Raw genomic sequence first — 21,476 nt, 5'->3', positions numbered from 1 at the left:
TGAAAAAAGGAAGCAACTATTCCGTGCGAGAATCCTTTATTCCAGCCAATATTCTTTTTACATGCTAAAAGCTACCAAGCTATCATGAGCCACAACATCGGTATTCTTCTCACATACTTAAAGATACCACGCTAGCGTGAACCATAGCGTCAGGAAGAGCACTGAACTTTGCAGACCCTCTGAACCTCTGTTGAAGGGAGGCATTGGCTTCACTACTGGTATTTCACCTGAAATCGAGACAATGGGTGATATGAATAAAGACTAGCAAATGTTTTTACTCCGGTTTTGTACAGAAAGGCCTAGTGTAAATGTACATGGAGATTTAGATAAAAGCATTTGCTAGTCTTTATTCATATCACCCATTGAGATGGGCCTGGATTAATCAAACAGGTTTTGCTCTAATGTTGGCGTTATCATATTCAGTTGATTCCATTTATGTATCATACTTAACACCAAATCGATTAAACGACAGCATTATTGGGGCAAAACTTATTTCGAACAACCGAGATGGCTGGGAAATGTATGTATGTATGTATATACCATATTTAAATTTAAGCGCCCTTTTCAGATTAAATCCATTCAAAGGCGCTTTTACAATATTTACAATATTTATAACAAAATTACAATCGAAAAAAGATGGGTCTTGAGCATCGTTTGAAATGACGCAAGGCTCTTTGCCTGCCGGACCTCAAAAGGGAGCCCATTCCACAAAACAGCTGCGGAGAATGAGAAGCAGCGCTCCCCAGTGGCATGTTCAACATTCGAAGTCTTAATTTCATCAATCTATTCTTGGGAGTTCAGACCTCCCTCAGGTCAACATTCTGGCCACGCTCCTTGTTACCAACTTTCATTTAACTATCTCCATTTTAAGAGTTGATAATTTCCTCTCAACTTGGCAATCGGAGACTTAAATATACCCCCCCCCGCCAAGGTACCACCCCCCATGATTCCTACCCTTCCTCTTCTTCATCATATGTGCCAAGGGTCCTGATTTCTAGCCTTGCCACAAGGGCTGGGCCTTGCCGACTTCGATAGACTTGCAGGCATTTACAGCCCATATTTGCTATCAGTTTCTCTAATTTTAACCTCGGCTTAGAAGGCCAGTCTCCCCCAGATACCTACCAGTTTTGCATGGCCTGATTTGGCAGGGCCGGTGTTGCCATTTGACCTTTGGTTCCGTCACATTTGCTGGGAGTTTAGGGAGGAAGGAGACAGCGCTGAAAAGAGGAGTCAAGGATATGTCTCGGAGGTCAACTGTGGGTTGCAGTGGAACCCTCTCTATTGAATACAACCTCTCTATCAAGGACACTAGTTCGGTCCCAAATTGGTAGTTTCCATTCAATTTGACCTCTTTAATCAGGGAATCTCTCTGTTAAGGACAGCACTTGTCTGTCCCGAGGGTGCCCTTAATAGAGAGGTTCTACTGTATGATGTGTTTGATGTGTTCCATTCATATAAATCAGATCATGATAGAGAGGGGGACTTCGTAGGTGTCCTCCGGGGTCTCCAGTTTCCTCTACGTAAATTACAATCGCTCAATATATATTGTTTATGGAGCTAATGTCCCAGTTGACGCTCAGCCTTTCAACTCAATCCGACAACCCTAGAGGTCAGCTGTTCTCATCGGCATCCTCTGTCTAGACTGCTATGAAGTCCATTTCGTCACCCTGTTCTTCCTTCCGGGCGACAAGACGTAGAGGCCGGTCCACTACGTCCAGAGTGCACCTCTGTCGGCCACAGGATTTCGGCTTTCTAGGGAACGGTTAAAAGGGGTTTGTTTTGCGTGGCATCTGCGTCGCCAATACTTAGGTAAAGTGTTATAATGATCTATTTGACCCCACCCGACCAGCAAGGCGCTACCAGTACCGAACCCCTATTTATTAACCTTTCGTTCGTGGTCTTCTCCGACTCTTTTGACGGCAGCGCGCTGCCAATGGTGTTCTCGTGCCAAAGGTTGTAACCCACGATCTCCATACGGCAGGTCATGTTCCTTGCTTGCTTTCCCGGCCCGCAGTGGGCATTGCACTCGCCCCATGCAGTCCAGTTAGTGCAGTGCTCTGAAAGGAAGGTAAAAATAATTTTCATGAAACACCCATAGGATTAAAGGACAAGTTGATATGTAACAATAAATCTGTCCACCTTTAAATACAAACAGAAAAGGTGCTGGCGCAACTCTGTCAATTCCTGTGCAAGAGATTTTAAAGGAGACACCGGCTATCTAGGCCCTGTATCACTGCTGCATCGTCCCACTGCTCAGCTCACTTCCTGTAGAATCGTTCATCAACTAATTTGGCTTTGCCCTTCACGGTCATCCTACAACAGCCCGAACTTCACATAATATTCACCGTCAGCATGCAATGGAGAGGAGCATGTGAATAGCCCTCCGATGCTAAGATTTCAGGTCAACATCGGGACAGACGTCGAAATTTACAGGAATCAATACGTTTGCGTAAACGTTTACAATCTAAAACTCGAATCAACCTACGGTCGAATTGTGGTTTCGGCCAGCCTTTATTGCAGTCGTCAGTCTCGCAGCAGAAATTACAACGCTCGTCCCCTGTGATGTTACCATGCACGCATGCTTTTGGTCGTTTAGAGATACGGCGATCACATGCCTACGATTGAGAAAATGTTGAAATAATGAAAATGGTGAGAGAGCAACGGGAAGGGCTTGACGACTAAGGGTTTTACATCTCATCAAATTCTTATGTCTTCAGGATGACCCGGTGTCAATCCTAGTGCCGATTAATCGAAGTATCGCCGACCAGTATTGACACCTGCATTTTTTGTCGCTCCACAAAAAATGCAGCCGCAGTACACCGCACGCTGCAATATATATTGCACCTGACATAATAGGTTGGCAGTTATTGCTGGATCGATGATCCACTAATTTCATTGAAGATTCTGGGATAACGGAAAGAAGGAAAAGCATCACAGTGTGATTAGAGCATGGATACTATCCCACTCACCTTTTTCATTGTGCACTGCTTCTCGATTTTCATCTTTGCATTTGTTTGCTGTATCTTTACTATACATGCCCGCGCCTAGAAGATGGACGGTATATATATCAAGGAAGTGACTACTTGGCAAGCCCGTCTTACCAAACAGCGACTTTTTCTTGTCCTGAATGGAGAGCCGAACTCATTAATATTAAAGTAAAGTCTCCAGCTCGCCAAACAGGGTAGATTTTTTACCTGTTTGGTAAGCTCGGCTAGCCGAACAGGGTGGCTTTTTAGTGCTGTTTGGCAAGCGGCTCTCCAAACAGGACAAAAAAAGATGCCTGTTCGGCGAGCGGCTTGCCAAATAGACCCGGCCATATATCAAACATGTTTTTAAAAAGGTAGGCTACATATAGCAAACACCGAGGGTAGAGACCGAAGATGACATCGCCACCGGAAGCGTGTCAACATCAAGGCCGAAAATTTAAGGGTATGACGTGTCGGAAACGTCACAGATATGCAATAGGTCCACTAGTGCTTTTTGTGATGGGAACGCGACCGGTAAATCACCCACATAACGCGACAGGGACACTCCCAAAAAGGGTCCAAGAGACCCGTGTCAGGATCCGAGTGAAATGTATAATGGATAGTTGCAACTCGGATCGCATCGTTACACTCCAAGGCCTCATCCAAGGTTACACTCCTAGCAGTATATGTATGAGTTTTCCCACGTCGGTGCCGTGACTGCCACAGCGGTTTATCCTAGTGGAGTTGGGCGTTTAAGGTCGCTCTGGACACTTCTAAATACTCCATCATGATCTACTCACGCTTGAACCTGGTGGACAGGGTTTTGAGACTTCGCTTTTGGAACATTCTTCAAACGACTCTCCTTGACATTGGACACATTTTAACAGGTGCACAGGTTTTGGTTTTCTCTTGACTGGGCCGTTCGCATGATGTACTTTCTTGAAGTCTCCTCCATTGTCGCCGCCATTGTGCCCTTCGAATCCGCCTGGAATAAAAGAAATTAATATTCAAAACATGTATGCTATTCCCAATCATCATTTCCAGTTAAAATAGAATAAATCAGCTCGCTGATTATGGAAAACATGATGATGATAACAGCTGTCCAAGATTATCAAAATTGGCTCGGTATTCACCCATGATCCGTTTGAAGAAGGTCATTGAAATAGGCCATTGAAATAGGCTCCGATCCGCTGCAACTCTTGTAGAGGGGGATGCGCCTGTTGATTTGGTGGGACAGGGACAATTTAGTCCACCATTGCCACCAATAGGCTTTATCAAGAGCCTGAAAATAAATTCCCTGCGAAATACAGGTTTCTGTCAGATTTAAGAAGAATTTGAGTGTTTTCGACAAAAGACTTACCCACGACTAAGACGAGGCTTATCACGAAAACGACTGTGAACAGTCCGACAGGAGAAAGTCCCGACATCTTCGAAACTGAAAGGAATGTCTTGGAACGTCAAATCGAACATTTAATACTTTTCTGCTAGTCCAGAGAGGCAAAGATCCCTGATTGGCCGATCGTAGCCCGATCGAGCGATCACCCGTCGATCGGCCTGTGTCAGTCTTTACATTGTCATCTCCGACACGACGTGATCAACGCACAGGCATATGAAAATAAGAGCTCAATAACTCCCACAACCCCCCCCCCTTCAAGTGAACCTCCCCTCCCCACTGATAACACACATAAGATAATATTCTTTTACGAAGACCTCACGATACAGCTGTGCCTTTACTTTGATTAATGATTTATTTAATCAATTTTGGCCGTTTGTTTTCAGACCTTGAAACAACTGGACGCTTTTATCCGGAGTTCACTTTGTATATTTGTTCACATGCGGCAATTTTGCGGCCAATACAGCACTCAACAAACTTGTGCCAGTCGTTAGGATCGAGGACAGTTTCTCGGCTATAGATGCAATTCCATAGGCCTATTGGGGGATCAGTGGCATATTCGTTAGAGTTAAGCAACTGGCCGCATAGAATCAGGGTCGTAAAACTCCCATGCAGTCCATTTCGTCGTCCTGATCGCCTCTCCTGCATGTATATACTGCGCGACAAGACAAGGCCGGTCCACTGCGTCCGGAGTGTAGGGGTCCTATACATGTACGTTTTGACACTTATCTCGGAAGGATGACTTCTGTTTCTGGTCCTTCTTCAGTCATTCACGTCGAGTTATAGTTCTATCTCAAATACCAAACTCCGGAAGCAGTGGATGGTTATCCGCGCCCCTCCCTCAATAGGATGACTACAAATTATCCCGAAGGACATGGCCATCCCTCTGGTTACCGGGAGGGGAGCAAATACCACTCTTGTGGTGGTGATAGTGGTAGCGTGTGTGTCGGGATCACATTTTCTTTCCCAATCTACATGAAACCACGTTTTCAGTGACGTCTGGTGCAATTCTATGCTGTCTCTCAAACTGTCTACTGTATGGAAACACTGTTGTATGGGGTACAACAAAAAAGAAAAACGAAATGACGTATTCGGGTCTCAACGGCTACTAACCTATTTTTATACTCCGGACGCAGTGGACCGGCCTCGTTCCTCACCATAAGGAGACCAAATTAGGATGACGCGGTGGGCTGCCCAGCTAGTCTAACCTATTTAAGGAAATGGCTGTCACCGGCAGCGAGGACTCGTCCAGTATAGTACCATAATGCATAAAATACGGCCGATGCACTTTGAGAACCAACTACCAGTCACTTTGGGCGACTGGAGTCTTACTCAGCCGTCGAAAAAAACCTCCCTACCTTCACTTGGTGACCTACTCGAGGAGGTGATACAGTCCAAGCCTTCCCCAACCACTGAACTAAAAGCCAATTATCCAGCCTGCAGTATGCGGCTTAATAAACCGTCAACAACATCTGTTCGAACACTTTACATTAATATTAAAGACTAGCAGATGCTGAGGTAAATAATGAAAAAAAACAACTACTGTTGATTGGATAGATAATTATATGCGTAACAATGCGTTACTTAATGTTTATAAAATCATGCAAACCCTTGCTGCATGTACGGTATTCAATTTCCAGGTGCAATACAACAAAACAAGTTTTATTTGATATTTACAATAAATGCACATGTAGTCTACTCTATAACAATAGAAAACTTAATGGTTGCGGTAGTCTTGCCACCTTGGCACCAGTGGTTTTCAATATACGCCGCCTCTCGATATTTCTATTGTAAACGAGGTAGGAGTATCAAAAACCTGAATCTCAGGATGTAGTCTTTCTGGCCTATTTCAAATGACAGTATATGATACATCTTGACCCGCCAAGTCGTTCAGACAACGCACGTATCAGTGATATTTACGATTTTCTTTAAATATTTGCAAGGAATAAACTTTGGATTAAACACTTCAGGATTACAAAACAAAACAGAAAATATAAACTTTTAGCCTCCAGACAACACCCCACATCTGTTCGAATGTTTATGGCAGATTTGGCAGAGTGACGGCTCCTGATGTATGATTGGTTTCCATCAATGTGACGTCATCATCATCCCTGAACACTTTCTACCAAATACTGCACTTGTCGACCGGATTCATCTTGCTCCCAAGTGGGCAGTTATAAGCCTTTGAGAAAGCGTCTAGATTGGAGAGAGGGCCTATCACACGGAACATGGTGGGACTGTGGTTGTCTGCGAGAATGTGGTTCCTAGCCATCTCCGGTCTCGCATTTGAACACCAGATCTGGAAGAAAAGAAGTTTTACTTGTAAACTGGATAAAAACATAATGATCAAAGGTAAAACCATCTTGACCCTCAATGTATTGACGTTGCTCAGCTTTGAGACAGCGCGCGTCAATGGACGGAGGCAATACCGCCAGAAGTTCAGTATGAGATAAAACGAGGTGGAGTCGGAAGTAGTAGGGAATGGGCAGATCTGCTTCCAAGCACCTTGACCCCCAAGTTTTGGATCCACTCCGCCGACCCGGTGTAACATCTGTGGTTGTTTCCCATGTGTCAGTGTTTCCAAACAATAGGCAGCTAGAGAGACCATGACTTTTCAATAGGGGGAAACACAGAAAAACTTGTCAATCTATCTTTTAGCGTTCCCAAACAATGAGGGGAAACACTCAAAAATAGAAACACTCAAAAACATTACACCGGGCTCCGTTACACCAATGAGAGGAGGTTACGGAGTACCTCTGATGGTTCAGAATGCTTCCCAGACGACCGAGTTACATTTTGGGTTCACGTACCTGCGCAAAGTTAAGGAAAAAGAGTTGTGTTTGCGTGAGGTTGAGGCCTGGTAGCCGCTGCTCGGGCCCATGCTCTTGGACCCACTTCTGGTATGCCTGAAAAAATACTCATTTTACAAAATTTGTGATGACAATCCAATGAGAAAACGCGGAGACCGTATTGAATTCATCCAACGCCTACCTCAATATAAATACACTTGAATTTACTTTATGTACCAGTTTCCAGTGAAAATGTCTCCATGACACGTACACTCACTCATCAGTGCAGAGTAGACGACCGTCGCACGTCACCTTCTGGGGCGCGAATTTTTTTTCCTGGACCTTGGGGGCACCATAGCGTACATTTGTACAGGGACTTTCAGTCAATCAGATTTCGACAATTACATGACGTCAGAAGTCTTAGAAACCTTAGAGCAGTTGGTAGAGCGCTCGTCAGAAATGGCAGAATACGATGTTCGATCCAAAGGTCGCGAGTTCGAATCCGGTTGTGGACAACTTCTTTTTTCTTTTTTTCTTTATATTTTATTTTTATAATGCGCTTCTTTTCCCTATTATTTAGATTTAGATATTTGAGTTATGCTGCCTGCAACATACCTACAGAAAGGACAATAACAATAGCCCATCTCCAAGATCCAAGGGATAGTCCTTCATCATATTGAGTATGAATATACAATGAGACTTGTCTCATGTGAATGGTCTTCCTCCAGTATGAATATGTTTCTCTGCAATGAGACTTGTCTTTCGATACTGCCTCGTGTGTATGGTCTTCCTCCAGTATATTTTGATACTGTATGCTGAGAACAGCGTTATTTGAAGCATCATTTTACAGAAATATCATATTACTTCTAAGTTTCATGATGACGACACAGATTTATCGGATTCTGATTGGCTGAGAACCTGTGTACAAATGTACACTGTACTTCCCGAAAGGTTCAGGAAAAAAATTCGCTTCCGGGGCGCCCCCTTCCCAACTCACCCGAAATGCCTCCTTCAGGCCACCATTGTCAGCGATATTTTCGCCCTGTGTCAGCAATCCATTCACGTTCATATTAACACTATCTAGCCTATAGTTGCCGTACTGTTCGACCATGCATTGGGTCTTATTCTTGAAGTGCCTGATGGTCTCTTGGTCCCACCAATGGTGCAGCTTGCCGTCCCCGTCAAACTGTCTGCCGAGGTCGTCGAATCCGTGCGTGATTTCGTGACCTATCACCATACCGATACCGCCGTAGTTCATATAGCTTCAAAAAGACGAAACATCATAATCTATGATTGATCGTGAGGTCAATGGTCAATGCACTCTCAGTCTGCATATCATAGCACCAACGAGAGTTATGAAAATACAATGTATCGAGAAGGTAAATGTAGCTGGCTCATTAAGGACGCAAGTTGACGCATTTCGCGCCTATCAAGGAGTATCATCGAATAATTCACAACAAAGATCTATGACCGTTATCAGACAACCAAGAAATGTAAACTATTGCTACATAGATATTCGCAGCAGTGCTGATATTCGATAGAAAACATGCATCAGAATGTTGTGGCAACGACTCTGAAAACAGTAACTTACTTAGGGTTGTTCTTGTTGTAGAAGGGTTCTTGTAGAACGGCTGCTGGAAACACTAAAAGACGGATGAACACTATAAAACATGACAACTGTTATGACTAAGAGCCCGAGTTCGACGTCCGGCATTCGAAATCTTTGAGAACATCATTCACGCTTAGTGTAATGCACTCTCGCTTGCCAAAAGTCAAAATCTGTGGCCCTCTCCAACATGTCAAATAAGAGGAAAATATGATGGGATTGCTAGTTCTAAACTTTATGCGTCTTTATCAAGATCGTTCTTTGAATGATCACGGTACCAATGACATCCGGATGCGAAGTGCAGGCCTAACCCCATCCTCAACTTCAGGCCAACACTCGGCTCTAATGACCGCAAATGTGCGAGGGGGGAGGATACGACTGGCTCTGGTTTTTCGAGGATGGCCTGACCCGAGAGTTGAGCTCAAATGCTCTCATACAAGATAGTGCGAAATACGAATGGAAATCTGATCATTCACAAATGTCAATTTACCGAGGTGGTTCTTTGTTGGATCATAATATGCATTGACATCCGCCGGTCTGGTAGCATCCCATTTACTCCTGGCGACTGGTTCCCTTAACTTCCTCAGATACTTGTCCGACTTGAAGGCAATCGACTGGAGCACATTTTCAAAATGGCGCAGCCGGTTAACATTCAGACGACTGTATTCCTGCTCTAGTTCATCGTCGTCAAGGATTCGATCGGGGTAGCCAATGAGGTGGACCATGTCATCTGCCTGAAAGAAGGGTAGCCAACCAAATCGTTGATAAGAGCTGAGGATATTGACTGAGTTGATGGCCAAGCGTCAACCAGGAAAGCCCTAACCAATAGAGGGCAATATCATGTCCCAATGCACGAGGAAACCGGAGACATCGGAGTAATTTTCACTAAAAATATCGACTGCCCCTGTCTCTGATATTCCCCTGGTGAGCAAACACTGACCTTTTCTTTCGCCACTCTTGTCGTTGCTTTATCCATCCACGGTGCCTCGTCCAACAGCATTTTCATGACGTCCCCTATCATCGAAAGCATCTCTGTCACCTGAAAAGATACTACGTAATATTAAGAATTATCTTCTTTCCGGCCCTGCGTTTTCTCAGTGGCGCTGGCTCTCAAGAACCACGAATCCAACTTTTCTTTCTACACACTCTCGCGCAAGTGCCTTTCGTGGTCATTACGAAATATTGATAGCGACCGCGACAGTCTCATGTTACTTTGAATCCTTTTAACAGCGTAGGTCGTGTAGGTTAGTCTCAAAACAGCTAGAAGTACATGTAGTTCCTACCTCGTGTTTACTTCCCTCGTCAAAGTATCTCTCCACAAATATCCTCCCCACCGCAGACGGGATGGCCTGATCCGTGAGCTGGACACACGTGTGCCACCTGGGCAAGTTCTTCTGTACACCAAACATCTGCCGTTTGTAGTCGCCCAAGAGTTGCCTGAAGTCGCTTGATAAGTCCATGATTGAGTCCTTGACGAGGATTGACATGACGTAGTTTGCCACTGTGCTGCAAAAGGTACAAACGGTATGCGATAGGGAGAATCAACCAACGACGATTAGCCTCAAGGCAGCAGTTCCTGGGCGGCTTCGAAGCCCATTAAGTCCAGCAGAGCTACCTGGTATTTGAGGTGCTCAACTCTTGCACCACTATTGTAAGAAGCAGCCCCACACACACGGACAGGTCAGAAGCTTTACTGTCACAGACTTTCTTAGGCTATGACAGGAGCCACTGAACCTTTTTTCGTGGTCATTAGCACATTTTTGGGGCCATCGGACTCACCGTTTTGGCGTACTTTCGACTAAACTCATCATCTTCTTAAGGTAATCTTCGGCCAAGACTATGATCGGCTCTTCCTCCGTTACTGGTGCGTTGATGACGTCAGCAAGGACGCCATTGATAAATCGCAGCCAATCAAACTGAAACATCGACGTCAAAACTGTATCTTATGTACGATAAGACAACTAGAATGATCAAAACAAGACAGATCACAAAAATAACATCAAAATCCATTGTTGAATTACAAATTCTACACAGCCACAACATTTCCTCACTCTCTTTCCAATGTGATGAGATACTGCGGCCATCTTTAAAGATGGATGCAAAAACTTCATTGACAAACAGTTAACTTCGTGGCGCTGCCATCCGAAAAGAAATAGTTGAGGATAATCCGGGTTGTTGTCTAATCATGTCATGAATACGTTTTCTTCAGACGCATATTTCAAAGGGAAGTTGGGGAGGAAAACGCGGCCCCGTAGTTTGTTCAACAGTCAACAGTTCACGTCAGATAATGAATAATAGAGAGGTTTGGACATATTGCAATCAACTGGAACGTACCTGCGGTATCCGCCTCTTAAGTTCTCCTATCGACATTTTGTCATAAAGCGCCATGACGTCACGTCGCTGTTCTCGTTTTAACGTCAACTGGAATTGAAATCAAACCAAATGGAGTTTTGTTCGTTTGTAGGATTCGTTATCTGCAACTTTTTCAAGCATGTATCTTATAAGTGTTTTGAAGAAGCATTTCAACCAAATTTCCAGGACTTACATTTGCCAGTTTTATCTCAAAGTCGACCATGTCGCTGGCCTCTCTTCTCGCCCTGTTCTCGGGTACACCTAATTTCTTTGCCACACTATAGGCGTAGTCTTCATACGCCATGAGGTTGGAGGAATTCCTCAGGTGGAAGTAATAGTCACGACTTGGCAGGCTGAGTCCGCCTTGGTCGAGCTGGAGAGGAAAAAGCCAATGCAGGAAAAACAACTTTTATTCCAAGGCCAAACCATGGCCCTGCCTACAGTACATTTATTTCGCCATTTTTTTGATAAAATAAAATTGAGTATCCGATTTTTTTTCTCTTTCAAACTACATGTACCTGATTTTAAGCAAACGCGGAAGGCCATAAATGGTGACAAGAAAAACAATAAAATTGACCACTTCAAAGCATGAGGTTGATAGTAACCCGGGGATGGTGCCATGAAGGGGGGGGGGGGGGAGGTTTCGAAAAAGCGGCACTGAATAGCGTTTCTTTTTTTTACATATTTCTATCTTCAGTGTCAAGGCCAAACCCATTTGATCTCATCGACACCGATGAAAAAAATAAGCACCACAAGGGCCATTCACACCAAGTAAAGAAAGAGTTCCCCAAGGTGCCATACCAGGTCCTGTTTTATTCACATTATAGACTAATCTCAAAACGTGAGCTTGCTCCGTAGATTTTTCAAAGATCTGTGATTTTTGCTGTATGATGGTACTTGTGGGATCAGAACATGGTTTTGTGTTACAATGTATAAAGCTGATGCCTCAGTCAATCTTCCACATAATCCCCCTGGTCACCGAGGAGAAAACAATCGATTGACTTACTTTCAAGACGCGCTCAGTTGGTACCTTGTAGTCAGTTCCAACCACAAGATACATCAAAGCACTGTTACCCATCTTCCGGCCTTTCACCAGGGTGTCAAGAAGATCGAATGCATCCTCGTCCCATGCGTCTCCCTCAAGAATTGGCCAGGAACCGAGGTTTTCTATCAGCTCCCTAAAAGGTGTATCACCTCGGTTTTCTATGGTAGTCTCATCGACGCAGGCTTGGTACATTAGCTTCGCCTTGGCGACTGCTGAAGGCTCGTCTGGCAAGGCCGGAGCTTCTAGAAGAGCTAAAGAATAAGTATTAGAATGATATTTATGTTTCTTTTTGGCCTCCACGGATTGAAGAGTTATTTATCTTTTTGACGACAGGTGATAGTAGAGACAGTCTTTTTGGTCTCCACGGATTGAAGAGTGATTTATCTTTTTGACGACAGGTGATAGTAGAGACAGTCTTTTTGGTCTCCACGGATTGAAGAGTTATTTATCTTTTTGACGACAGGTGATAGTAGAGACAGTAGGATTGGATTCACCAATGTCGTGTATCGTAAAATTGGTCATGAAATCTCGTCAAAACTTTTTAAACTTACCTCGTAACTTCCCCTCCACCACCTCTCTTAGCTTGACAAAGCTACTGTAGCTTCCAAACGTGTCGGGTATGGGGTTGTTCGCGGCCCAATTTCCGCAGGCATAGTGGTAAAAGTCATCGCAGGGAGGCTTAGTCTGGTCCATTGTGCGAAGCATTTCGGAAGCTGGAACGAGAACGGGTTAAGAGTCTGAAATTAGCCTTTATGACACTGTAATGTGGGACACTGTCAATATAGTGTTGTTAGTATGTTGGTTTGAAGTGACCAGCGAGTGAGTTGGGGCACGTAGTAGATTATCTGTCGTTATCAAGTCGTTAAATTGAGGATGAGGGACCTCAATCACTGTAAAAAGGTGGAGCTAAGATGTTAGCTCACTTGAGGAGAGAGCGGTATGAACCAGTTATTAGGAGAGGTGGCCGTTATAGAAACTTCTTACCCGTTTCTTGACAATGTTGAGTGTCGCAGCTTCCTACCAATTCTGAATCTATGAGGCTAGATGGCGAGGAGGCTGAAAAGGATGTTAAGGATGTTGAAGGCTCGGTCATCTGGCATTGTTATGCTTTGACTCGCGAGTAATAGAAGAGTGAATCTTGTACCTTGAAATCCGTACTTGTCGTTATGAATGTCATCGAATTATGTTAATCTGAAAATCATATTTATGGGTGGGTACCTTGGTCTTTCAAATAAAGAGTCAGGCAACTAGGGAACGCATGGTTTCAACATCAAAGCCACCGCCCGTTCCGACAGATGCGCGTTGGGACAGAGCTCTCTCGGGTCAAGCGTTGACCCAAGCCAATTCCACACAACTAGAACTTGAACAATTCTCTGATCAACTGAACATAACCATTACAAACCCTCCATTTTAAAGCAAACACCAGCTTCAAATTCACTGATTTCTGTTTCATCTTTTACTTTTCGACAGTTTTGAGAAGTAGTGATGGCACTGATTTGAGAATAATTTTAGAAATGCGTTTTTCTACTCCACCTCATCACATATTGTTGAACACGCCGTTTGGCTTAAACCGTACATTTATGGTGTGTACATTTCGAGTAATGCATGTAAGATACAACAGTTTATGTACCTGCCAAAAGTTCGCCGTTGATTACAACCTAATTATCGATATTTTATTACAAATTGCAAACCGTACAGTGAGTGCATGCAGCCTGATAGCGGTTTAAAACTTGCCGTGACCCGACTCATTATTTGAAAGACTCTGCATGTACCTTATATCATGCGATATGTCGTATTCAAAAGAAATACAAAATTACTTTGGTTGCCAAAATTTTAGTTTCCCCTGAAATTACAAACTGCGCTTGAAAATGTATTGGCATTGTACGGCCAAGAACATTCTACGTGTGGCATTGTATGGCATTGAGCATACTTAGTTACCACCTACCTTGCACTGAGCTCTTCACCTCGCGTATTCGCCTGATGAGGTTGTTCTCAGAGAGCGCCTCCAGGCCCGCCAGCCGCTCCGCCAAATCCACTGGCTCTGCCCTTTCATTCCAAATCCCCTTGGTTGCCCCGCCGGCGGAACCGCCACCCCTCGCTGTCCCTCCATCGTCCACAGGCAGCGAGAGACAAGTCCGTAAGAGTATCAGTACTGTCCAAAGAAGTGGTAAATCCATGTTTTTATGATGCGCAGAAAGGTTATCTCAATTGTAAGCTACTTTGAGTTGTTTCAGGTGAAGGTTGTTGCTGTAGGCCACGAGAGAGTGAAGTTTTTTGTCTGCTAACGTGAACACCTACGGTAATAATTGGCTCTTCGCTTTGTGAAATACCTTTCGATCGGGTACGATGGTTATGTCGTCGTCACACAAAATTGTTCTGTAGTGTTAATCTAACCCCGCTCCCGGTTAATCATACCGAAAATGGCCATTTCACCTGTCAAGTACAGAAACCGAGACGCATACTCCACGCAGCGTTGAGCTTTTCCTCAGCCTTTGATGCTCCGATTATGTTTTCGAAAACCGCCATCTAGTGTCAAGTTTCACAACGACGAGCAGGCATCACTGATCATGGCGCTGAGGGCCCGAAAATCTATCACCTTTGGCTAGTATGAGTCAACGAAAGTCGACAGTAATTCCCCATAGGACAAGGAGAATGTTGGCGGTTCAACCCTCCATAATCTAGGCTTTTCGGAGGATTGGATCAGTCGGATTGCCGGTGCAGAAGTTTACAATGTCCTCGGACAGGAAGTCCGGCGAAAAATAATAATTCTATAATGCGCGTTTCAGTGCAGAAACAGTTTTCTTATCGCGTCTGGCTTTTCTGAAGGTGGAAGAAGGATGATCATCATGTTGATTTTATTGGTGGGTAAAGGTAAATACGTCATGTTCCTTAAGTTTGCCGAAGTCACCTGTATGTTATGTACATAAAATGATATATACTGCATTGCTCATCTCAGCAAACTTAGAGCGAGATTATTAGAACGAAACCTGGCTGAGTTATAACACTTACATACTTTATTTATTCGATTTCGCATTTAGCGGCTGCTAGCGAGGTTGGCGAGGTTGATCAGCTCACCAGCGTAAGTGTCGCCACCACTTCTTGTCCACGAGGTTCTACACTCACACGCGGAGCGATATATGTCATGCGCCGGGCAGATTTTTGTGTGGAAATACACAGACGGTACAGAGTCACTAGGACTGACCGTGAGAACAGTCATGACATGGAGGTAATAGCATTCCGCGACGTTACTATTTATAGCTCACAAGGTCATTTGAATAAGATATTGATGACGTTTTAGTCCCGTGACAGTCGGACATCGACACTTATTTCTACGCATTTGAGCTTATTTCAAAGTCAATTATCTTTGATCCTGCATTGTTTTTAGCATGAATGATACCATAGAGTCAGAGAGAGAAATATTCAGAACAATTATGTAGTATTTCCAACACTCGGACATGTGCCAGATTGAATCTAACTGCCCGAGTTAGAAAGCCTGAATCCATTACGAAACCGCATGTTTGTCCGACATTGCCTGTAATTCAGCGATGGGGAAATAGAGGGCAGCAGTTGCAGTGACGTCATTATCGCGGAATGCTTTTTGGACGTGACGAGAGTTTTTCAGGTGCAAAGGACAATTCCGATCATATGCAGTTCGAAGGGCAGAGCAACCATACTTGGCCCTTTGTTGACACTTTAAAAACACCTGATTGACACAAAATGATGCGAAGGATTTCGTAGATATATAGACTATTTTATTCAATATACAAATATCTTACAAATGGGCATGGAAAGTACACTTTAGTAACAAATGCTCCTTAATGTATTGTGGCATTGAGCGTTTATCAGGTGTGGATCCGTATCACATGACCACACATACAGTGTGTCACAGAAAATCCTCAACTTACAGTAATGAAAATTGTTTATGCCTGGCTTTGCTCAGAGTTGAAATTGGAAATTGGAAATTGGAGTTACCCCTATAGGGGGTCATCCATTTAGGAGGTACGCATAAAAGTCTTAAAACTTTAGACCCCTCCCATTCAAATGGTAAAAAATTACTAAATGGCAAAATTTCGTTCCCTCTCCCACACACTCGGATGCGCACCAAGAACAAAATTTACAGTTTTACGACCATCCTGAACGCTGCCAACAAAAAGCATGAATTTCAGGGGTTGCCACCAGGTGTCTCTGCGAGTCACTTCCCGGTATCGCCGCCATACCTGCTAATTTTTTTAACACCTGCCCTCGTTGTCCTGCCAGCATTCTATTTCCATGGCAACTCTGATGACACCCCAAGGTGTAAAAATGGCGCAACGTCTTGAATTAGATACCGGAAGTGTATCATAATACATGTACGTGGTTTACTGCCCGTTTCTAGTTCATTATTCATTGACAGAAAAAACAACGGTTTGCGAGATCGAAGGTAGGCCATACCATGATACCAAGAAGGATTCACATTCGCGGTTTACAAAAATTACAAATACATGCAGTGTATATACATGTATTGGGATTTGACCGTTTTAACGCCAAAATAAATAAACTTGAACCAAAAGGCTCGAACAGCAATTAAAGCGGCTCGGTGGGGCGGGGGGGGGGATGTTAGGGAAGCGGTAATAATAATCATGACTTTCTGGAGTAAATTACAAGTCACCAGGACTTGGAACATTGTTTGCCGGAAGATGGCCAAGAAGTTTGGTTCCACACAAACACGTTGGAGGGCGCATCAGACTGGCGCCTCCAGCGGGATGATGGAGAACCTTTTTCGCAGTGAACTTCCGATTCAAAGTAGTATCTCTAAAACTATATACACTTTACAAACTACATAGATTTGTAACAAAAGAGTTGGCCCCTTTGCAATTTTACAGAATAATACAGAGTTTCTAAGAAATATTTACAAAAAAAACAAGATGACACATATTTTAGCCCAATGGAAGCCGGTCCTCTATCAAAAGACCTACCCTAGCTCCAATTCGGAGCTACTCAAAATAGAAAAGACAGTATTTCTAGCTTACTTCTAGCTCCAAAAAGGTGCCACTTTTTATAAAGAAAAACAGAATTCCTAGTTTACCTGGCTCCAGATGTTGGAACCTCTTGCGCAGAATAAAGAGTTTTTCTTTGTACAAAAGTTAACGGCCCCAATTCGAGGCCTCTCTTTAAAAAGGTTTTTCTAAACTTTTTCTTCGCCCCGACGTGGAGCAGCCATCGAAATACAGATACTGTACCACTATAAAAGTACACTTTTGTACAATGAAAGTTCATGACTGTACAATGAAAGTATATTATAACTTTCAAATCAATTTTTCGGACCTTTCCTTTTCCTGTAAAGTATCTAGAAAATTCTGATTGGCACACATCTTTAAATGGAAACAGACTTTAAAATATCTCATACCTATTTTGGAAGTACCGCGATTAAATGACAGGCGGATAGGTCCAAAGCCCCAGCGCGCAAGACAAAATAATGTTGCTGGCGCCGCCTGGCGGACATGGCCTATTTACTCCGCACCCCGAATGATTAAGTACAAATTGTAGAGCACCAATAACACAGAGCACATGAAGCCTTTCGAAGGCCTTTACATCAAAAAATAGTTCAGTCAGCAAGAAAATTTATGGAACGCTTTTGAAACTGGCATCAAATTGCAAAAGACACGGACGGTGATGATGATCACCATGGCTCAAATTATATAACATCGTCTAAGTAATAATCTTGCATGTAATTGAAATTAAGCAACTGGCCGCAACCATATATTTAAGTTATACATGTACAAATGTTTGAGCATGCATCAGCGGCGCCCAGCGCTCAGCTTTTGGCAAGGAGTTGTCACGGGTGGAGGTGGCAGCACCATCAAATACAATGCAGGTGCTGCCATCTTCAGTGCCGCGGGAACTCCGAGAACTACTTGAAAGTGGTGCCACTCCTTGCAGTGGGGAATTTGGAGGGGGTGCATGAAGCGCCCCCCCCCCAAGTAGGACCCTAGGACCCCAAACCCTCCTCGTTTTCAGGACAACACCATCGGGGCTCTATTTCGGTTCCCCTTTTAAAAATTTCTGGATCCGCCACTGACCAGGTGACACACGGTACCCAAAGCAAAAGGAATACCAAGCAAAATGGTCCACTTCACATCATGCATAAATCTGAGGCGATTGTTCACAAAAAAGTCGCCGGGTGGCAATAATGGTCCAGTCAGCCATGACAGATTCGGCAGCAAAATAGTTCACATCAACTGATTGGACGAGGAAAAGTTCTTCAGAGTGCTGATTGGACAAAAAGTAAATCGTCGGAAGCATTTCAGATTTACTGTTGGTAATAAAGTGGCGACACCATCGGCTGTATCATACCGGAAGGTGGGTAAAATCCGTAGTTTTGGTACGCAGGATACGGCGGTGGTGGGTAGTGCTTGAGCCCCCAGCTATCCTGCATGTCCAGCATACGACCATCAGCCAAGTACCCGTGGTCCATCTCATACTTCGGCGCTGTGATGTAACCGTTCTGGACCTCAGGCTGTTGCATGGCCTGGCTCAGGGCGAGGCCGGCGGTATCCATGGTGGGGCGGCTGTTCTGATAGATGACCTTGAAGTTAAACTTGTACGTGTATCGTTTGCCGTGTACCTTCGTCATGATCAACTTGTCGTAATAATACCTGGATAGGAGACGGAAACATGATGCATTATCATACCTGAATATTAGTGGATTTCATTTTACACAAGCGGACCTCGGGTTGAAATTAGGCAGTGCATGTCTTTAGTCTGGCGAAGAAACATCATCAGTCCTGATGCAATGATGGAAGAATCAACAAGCCTTGCAGCGACATAGTTCACAATTTGACTGAACATTATCTTACCTGAGTGCCCTTGACAGCTTATCATAATTCATATTTGGTTTGTTCTTTCGCTTTCCCCAGCGTCTCGCGACTTCTTCCGGGTCCACCATTCGGAACTCTCCGTTGGGCCCGTCCCACGCGATACAACTGGTATTACGCCCGTCCGTCAGGAGCTCGAGGAGGAACTGCCATAGTTGGATCTGACCGCCAGCTAAAAGAGAAATTGAATGTCAAAAATGTGATCACACTTGAATGAAAGTTGACATTTTTAACACAAGGGCCTGGTTTTTCAAAACAAGTTTTGTCATGAACGCTGATGTGAACTTAACATGGCGTTATATCCTTCATTAAAGCACATTAGACTTAACGCCAAGTTCAGATAACGCCAGCGTTAGTGACAAACTGCTTTTGAACAGCCGGGCACTGGTCATCAAAGTATTCAGGCCATGGGCCCAACTGTCCTCCAAAAACAAGTTTTCGCCACGGACATGATTACATGTAGGTCCGTGCTGGCGCAAGGGGTGCTGGCGTTAAAACGTAAAACCTCTTAAGACCCACTGTGATATCCTTGCTATTCTATACCATTATTTGAGGCACTGGTAAACTGAATCTAACTTACCGGTCGGGATCGGGAAAGACTGCGGCATCTTGAACATATCACTCGATTGCGTGAGATCTGAAGATAAGAGAGAAACATTAGATTTAGGTGAGATAATGCGCCAAAAAAGATTCGCTAACCAATATTCTGAAAATAAGTTGCAGGGCTTGGTTGATTAAACAAAATGTCACCAACAGGGTGTTGTATTTAACGCTATCTTTAAGTTAAGCAAGGTAAGCTTAATGCACCGAGTTGGTGACTACCTTGTTTTGAACGAACGGGCCTCTGGAAGCTGAACGTCAGCACGAATGGTGACGACAACGCTGCCGCCAAGTTTAACGTAAGCCGGTTAAGGGGTGGACTTACCAAACGTACACATATTCGCATAATAATCGTTCAGCGCGTTGTAAAGGACTAGATGCAGTGTGACGTCGTACATTCACATTATATGCACGTGATCTTGTCAATTACATCATGAATCAACGGCCGGGGGTTCTTTCTGTTTTTCACACGTATATTTCTTTCTGTGAAAGTTCACACTCTGAGATGTCAGACGGAACTGGTTTTCCGTGTTCGTGATACTTATGTTGTTTGAAGTTAATAAGCGGGTAAGGGGTAACTCTCCGTAGGCCGCCGGAGCTGAATTCATACTCCATGAATCCTGGCGTAAGCACAGGCGCGAGAAGGTACGAAAGTCATAGCGAGCGATCAGCTGCCGACTATAAACCTGATATACAACCTACTGTCTCTCGCCTGTGACTGCATGGCTTAATGGACATTTGTGTTGGTACTCCTGCCTGTAGTTCACCTTAAGCAAGGAACTTAGCTATATCCTTATGTTAGGGGAAAGGAGGGAACTTACTCACCTAATGGAAATGTATTTGCAGCTCCCACGGGTGGCTCTTGTTGTTCTAATTTTATGGGCAAATTCGATAAAGGCGGCGAAGACATCTGTGAACTTTGACCGCCGTATCCGAAAGAATATTGACAAGTAGCACGCTCCATTTTCACATGACTGTGTCCGTTATTATTGTTTTTAGCACACCCTTTACAAGACGCCATGTGATCCTCGTAAGATGGCGGGTCACTTAACGGAAGTGACGTCACAAGTGTCTGATCGTTGGCGGAAGTGAGTTTTGAGATTGCTAAATCTGAGGCAGTGCTGATTGCAGAGGCAAATTTTTCTAATGTTTCATTAGGAATGGTTGTAATCGCCGAGGCGATTTTCTCTATTGCTTCATTGGACAGTGATGATGATGACGTCATCGGTGATAAATCCTGGAATGTGTCGCACGATGACGTCATATTCTGATAGTCTGTATATTTTTGCGGCGATGATCCGAGCTCTGCTTCCGTCATGCGTGAATTTATCAACGCCTGCTCCGCCACTGACGTCATGACCGATGTGAGCGTCGGAAGCGTTTGCTGTGTTGTTGTTAGTGATGTAAGGTCGTCTGCTGTGATGGTGCCGGACTCCACCTCCGCCTCTGAGAGTAGCCAGGCGGTTAATGGTGAGGGGCAGTTCAGGTTCATGTTTTCGTCCAACATCTCAGCACTAGGATGAGGTCCCATTCAAATTAGACGAGCATGCGCGTTCGCAGGAAGTACTGAAAGAGGCAGAATGAAAAAAAATGTTAATAACCTTTCATATGCAAATTCAATCGCGGACATAAATGTGATTCTTTGGTCCCTGGAAAAATTCTGGCATTAAGAATTAAAAATGGTCATTTCAATGATTGTTACACCGGCCAGCGCCCACTAAGACGTTTTTTTTGCAATAAATTCTGCAATGTCAGTTGTCTTTTAAAGCAAATGACCCGAGGCCGCGCAAATAAAATCAGCAGAAATGTGACAAAAAGTTCTAAATATGCTAATAATATTCTGAAACAAGTTATTCCGACAAGTGTATTTT

The 21,476-nt window shown here is 44.0% G+C and overlaps 3 protein-coding genes across 3 annotated transcripts; all 3 read right to left on the bottom strand.

Annotated features, from left to right (window-relative positions):
• Nucleotides 1-24: 24 nt before the first annotated feature.
• Nucleotides 25-5,810, bottom strand: LOC135502152 (uncharacterized). The gene is made up of 8 exons (XM_064794780.1): nucleotides 5,718-5,810; nucleotides 4,327-4,401; nucleotides 3,767-3,951; nucleotides 2,970-3,044; nucleotides 2,486-2,615; nucleotides 1,886-2,057; nucleotides 1,123-1,217; nucleotides 25-227 (listed from the first exon to the last, which is right to left on the bottom strand). The coding sequence occupies exons 2-8, from the start codon at nucleotides 4,391-4,393 to the stop codon at nucleotides 118-120; spliced, it is 834 nt and encodes a 277-aa protein (XP_064650850.1). The 5' UTR covers nucleotides 4,394-4,401; nucleotides 5,718-5,810; the 3' UTR covers nucleotides 25-117.
• Nucleotides 5,811-5,902: 92 nt separating this feature from the next.
• LOC135502085 (neprilysin-1-like) lies at nucleotides 5,903-14,390 on the bottom strand. The gene is made up of 14 exons (XM_064794626.1): nucleotides 14,097-14,390; nucleotides 13,136-13,207; nucleotides 12,703-12,864; nucleotides 12,113-12,402; nucleotides 11,300-11,479; nucleotides 11,089-11,175; nucleotides 10,534-10,670; nucleotides 10,038-10,260; nucleotides 9,695-9,793; nucleotides 9,245-9,488; nucleotides 8,740-8,791; nucleotides 8,146-8,410; nucleotides 7,170-7,265; nucleotides 5,903-6,658 (listed from the first exon to the last, which is right to left on the bottom strand). Exons 1-14 carry the CDS (start codon nucleotides 14,326-14,328, stop codon nucleotides 6,482-6,484), a joined length of 2,316 nt encoding a protein of 771 aa, XP_064650696.1. The 5' UTR covers nucleotides 14,329-14,390; the 3' UTR covers nucleotides 5,903-6,481.
• A 3,809-nt stretch (nucleotides 14,391-18,199) lies between these two features.
• Nucleotides 18,200-21,159, bottom strand: LOC135502130 (protein C-ets-1-like). Its single transcript, XM_064794718.1, has 4 exons — nucleotides 20,431-21,159; nucleotides 19,586-19,642; nucleotides 18,988-19,177; nucleotides 18,200-18,786 (listed from the first exon to the last, which is right to left on the bottom strand). Exons 1-4 carry the CDS (start codon nucleotides 21,134-21,136, stop codon nucleotides 18,441-18,443), a joined length of 1,299 nt encoding a protein of 432 aa, XP_064650788.1. The 5' UTR covers nucleotides 21,137-21,159; the 3' UTR covers nucleotides 18,200-18,440.
• Between the last annotated feature and the right edge of the window lie 317 nt (nucleotides 21,160-21,476).

This window comes from Lineus longissimus, chromosome 18, assembly GCF_910592395.1.
Source record: "Lineus longissimus chromosome 18, tnLinLong1.2, whole genome shotgun sequence".
Taxonomy (NCBI): domain Eukaryota; kingdom Metazoa; phylum Nemertea; class Pilidiophora; order Heteronemertea; family Lineidae; genus Lineus; species Lineus longissimus.
The sequence above is the reverse complement of the archived record's forward strand: the minus strand, read 5'-3'. Positions and strand labels throughout refer to the sequence as shown.

What these genes read in the sequence shown, in the direction of transcription:
- LOC135502085 (XM_064794626.1), bottom strand. Translation starts at nt 14,328, where the DNA reads ATGGATTTACCACTTCTTTGGACAGTACTGATACTCTTACGGACTTGT. An exon ending in GGTGAAGAGCTCAGTGCAAG is followed by an intron (nt 13,208 to 14,096) that starts GTAGGTGGTAAC and finishes CATCCTTTTCAG; the next exon opens with CCTCCTCGCCATCTAGCCTC. An exon ending in TCAACATTGTCAAGAAACGG is followed by an intron (nt 12,865 to 13,135) that starts GTAAGAAGTTTC and finishes TTCTCGTTCCAG; the next exon opens with CTTCCGAAATGCTTCGCACA.
- LOC135502130 (XM_064794718.1), bottom strand. Translation starts at nt 21,136, where the DNA reads ATGGGACCTCATCCTAGTGCTGAGATGTTGGACGAAAACATGAACCTG. An exon ending in TGCAAATACATTTCCATTAG is followed by an intron (nt 19,643 to 20,430) that starts GTGAGTAAGTTC and finishes TCTTATCTTCAG; the next exon opens with ATCTCACGCAATCGAGTGAT. An exon ending in AAGCTGTCAAGGGCACTCAG is followed by an intron (nt 18,787 to 18,987) that starts GTAAGATAATGT and finishes TCTCCTATCCAG; the next exon opens with GTATTATTACGACAAGTTGA.
- LOC135502152 (XM_064794780.1), bottom strand. Translation starts at nt 4,393, where the DNA reads ATGTCGGGACTTTCTCCTGTCGGACTGTTCACAGTCGTTTTCGTGATA. An exon ending in AGCAGTGCACAATGAAAAAG is followed by an intron (nt 2,616 to 2,969) that starts GTGAGTGGGATA and finishes TCTCAATCGTAG; the next exon opens with GCATGTGATCGCCGTATCTC. An exon ending in GAGAAGACCACGAACGAAAG is followed by an intron (nt 1,218 to 1,885) that starts GTTAATAAATAG and finishes TCCTCTTTTCAG; the next exon opens with CGCTGTCTCCTTCCTCCCTA.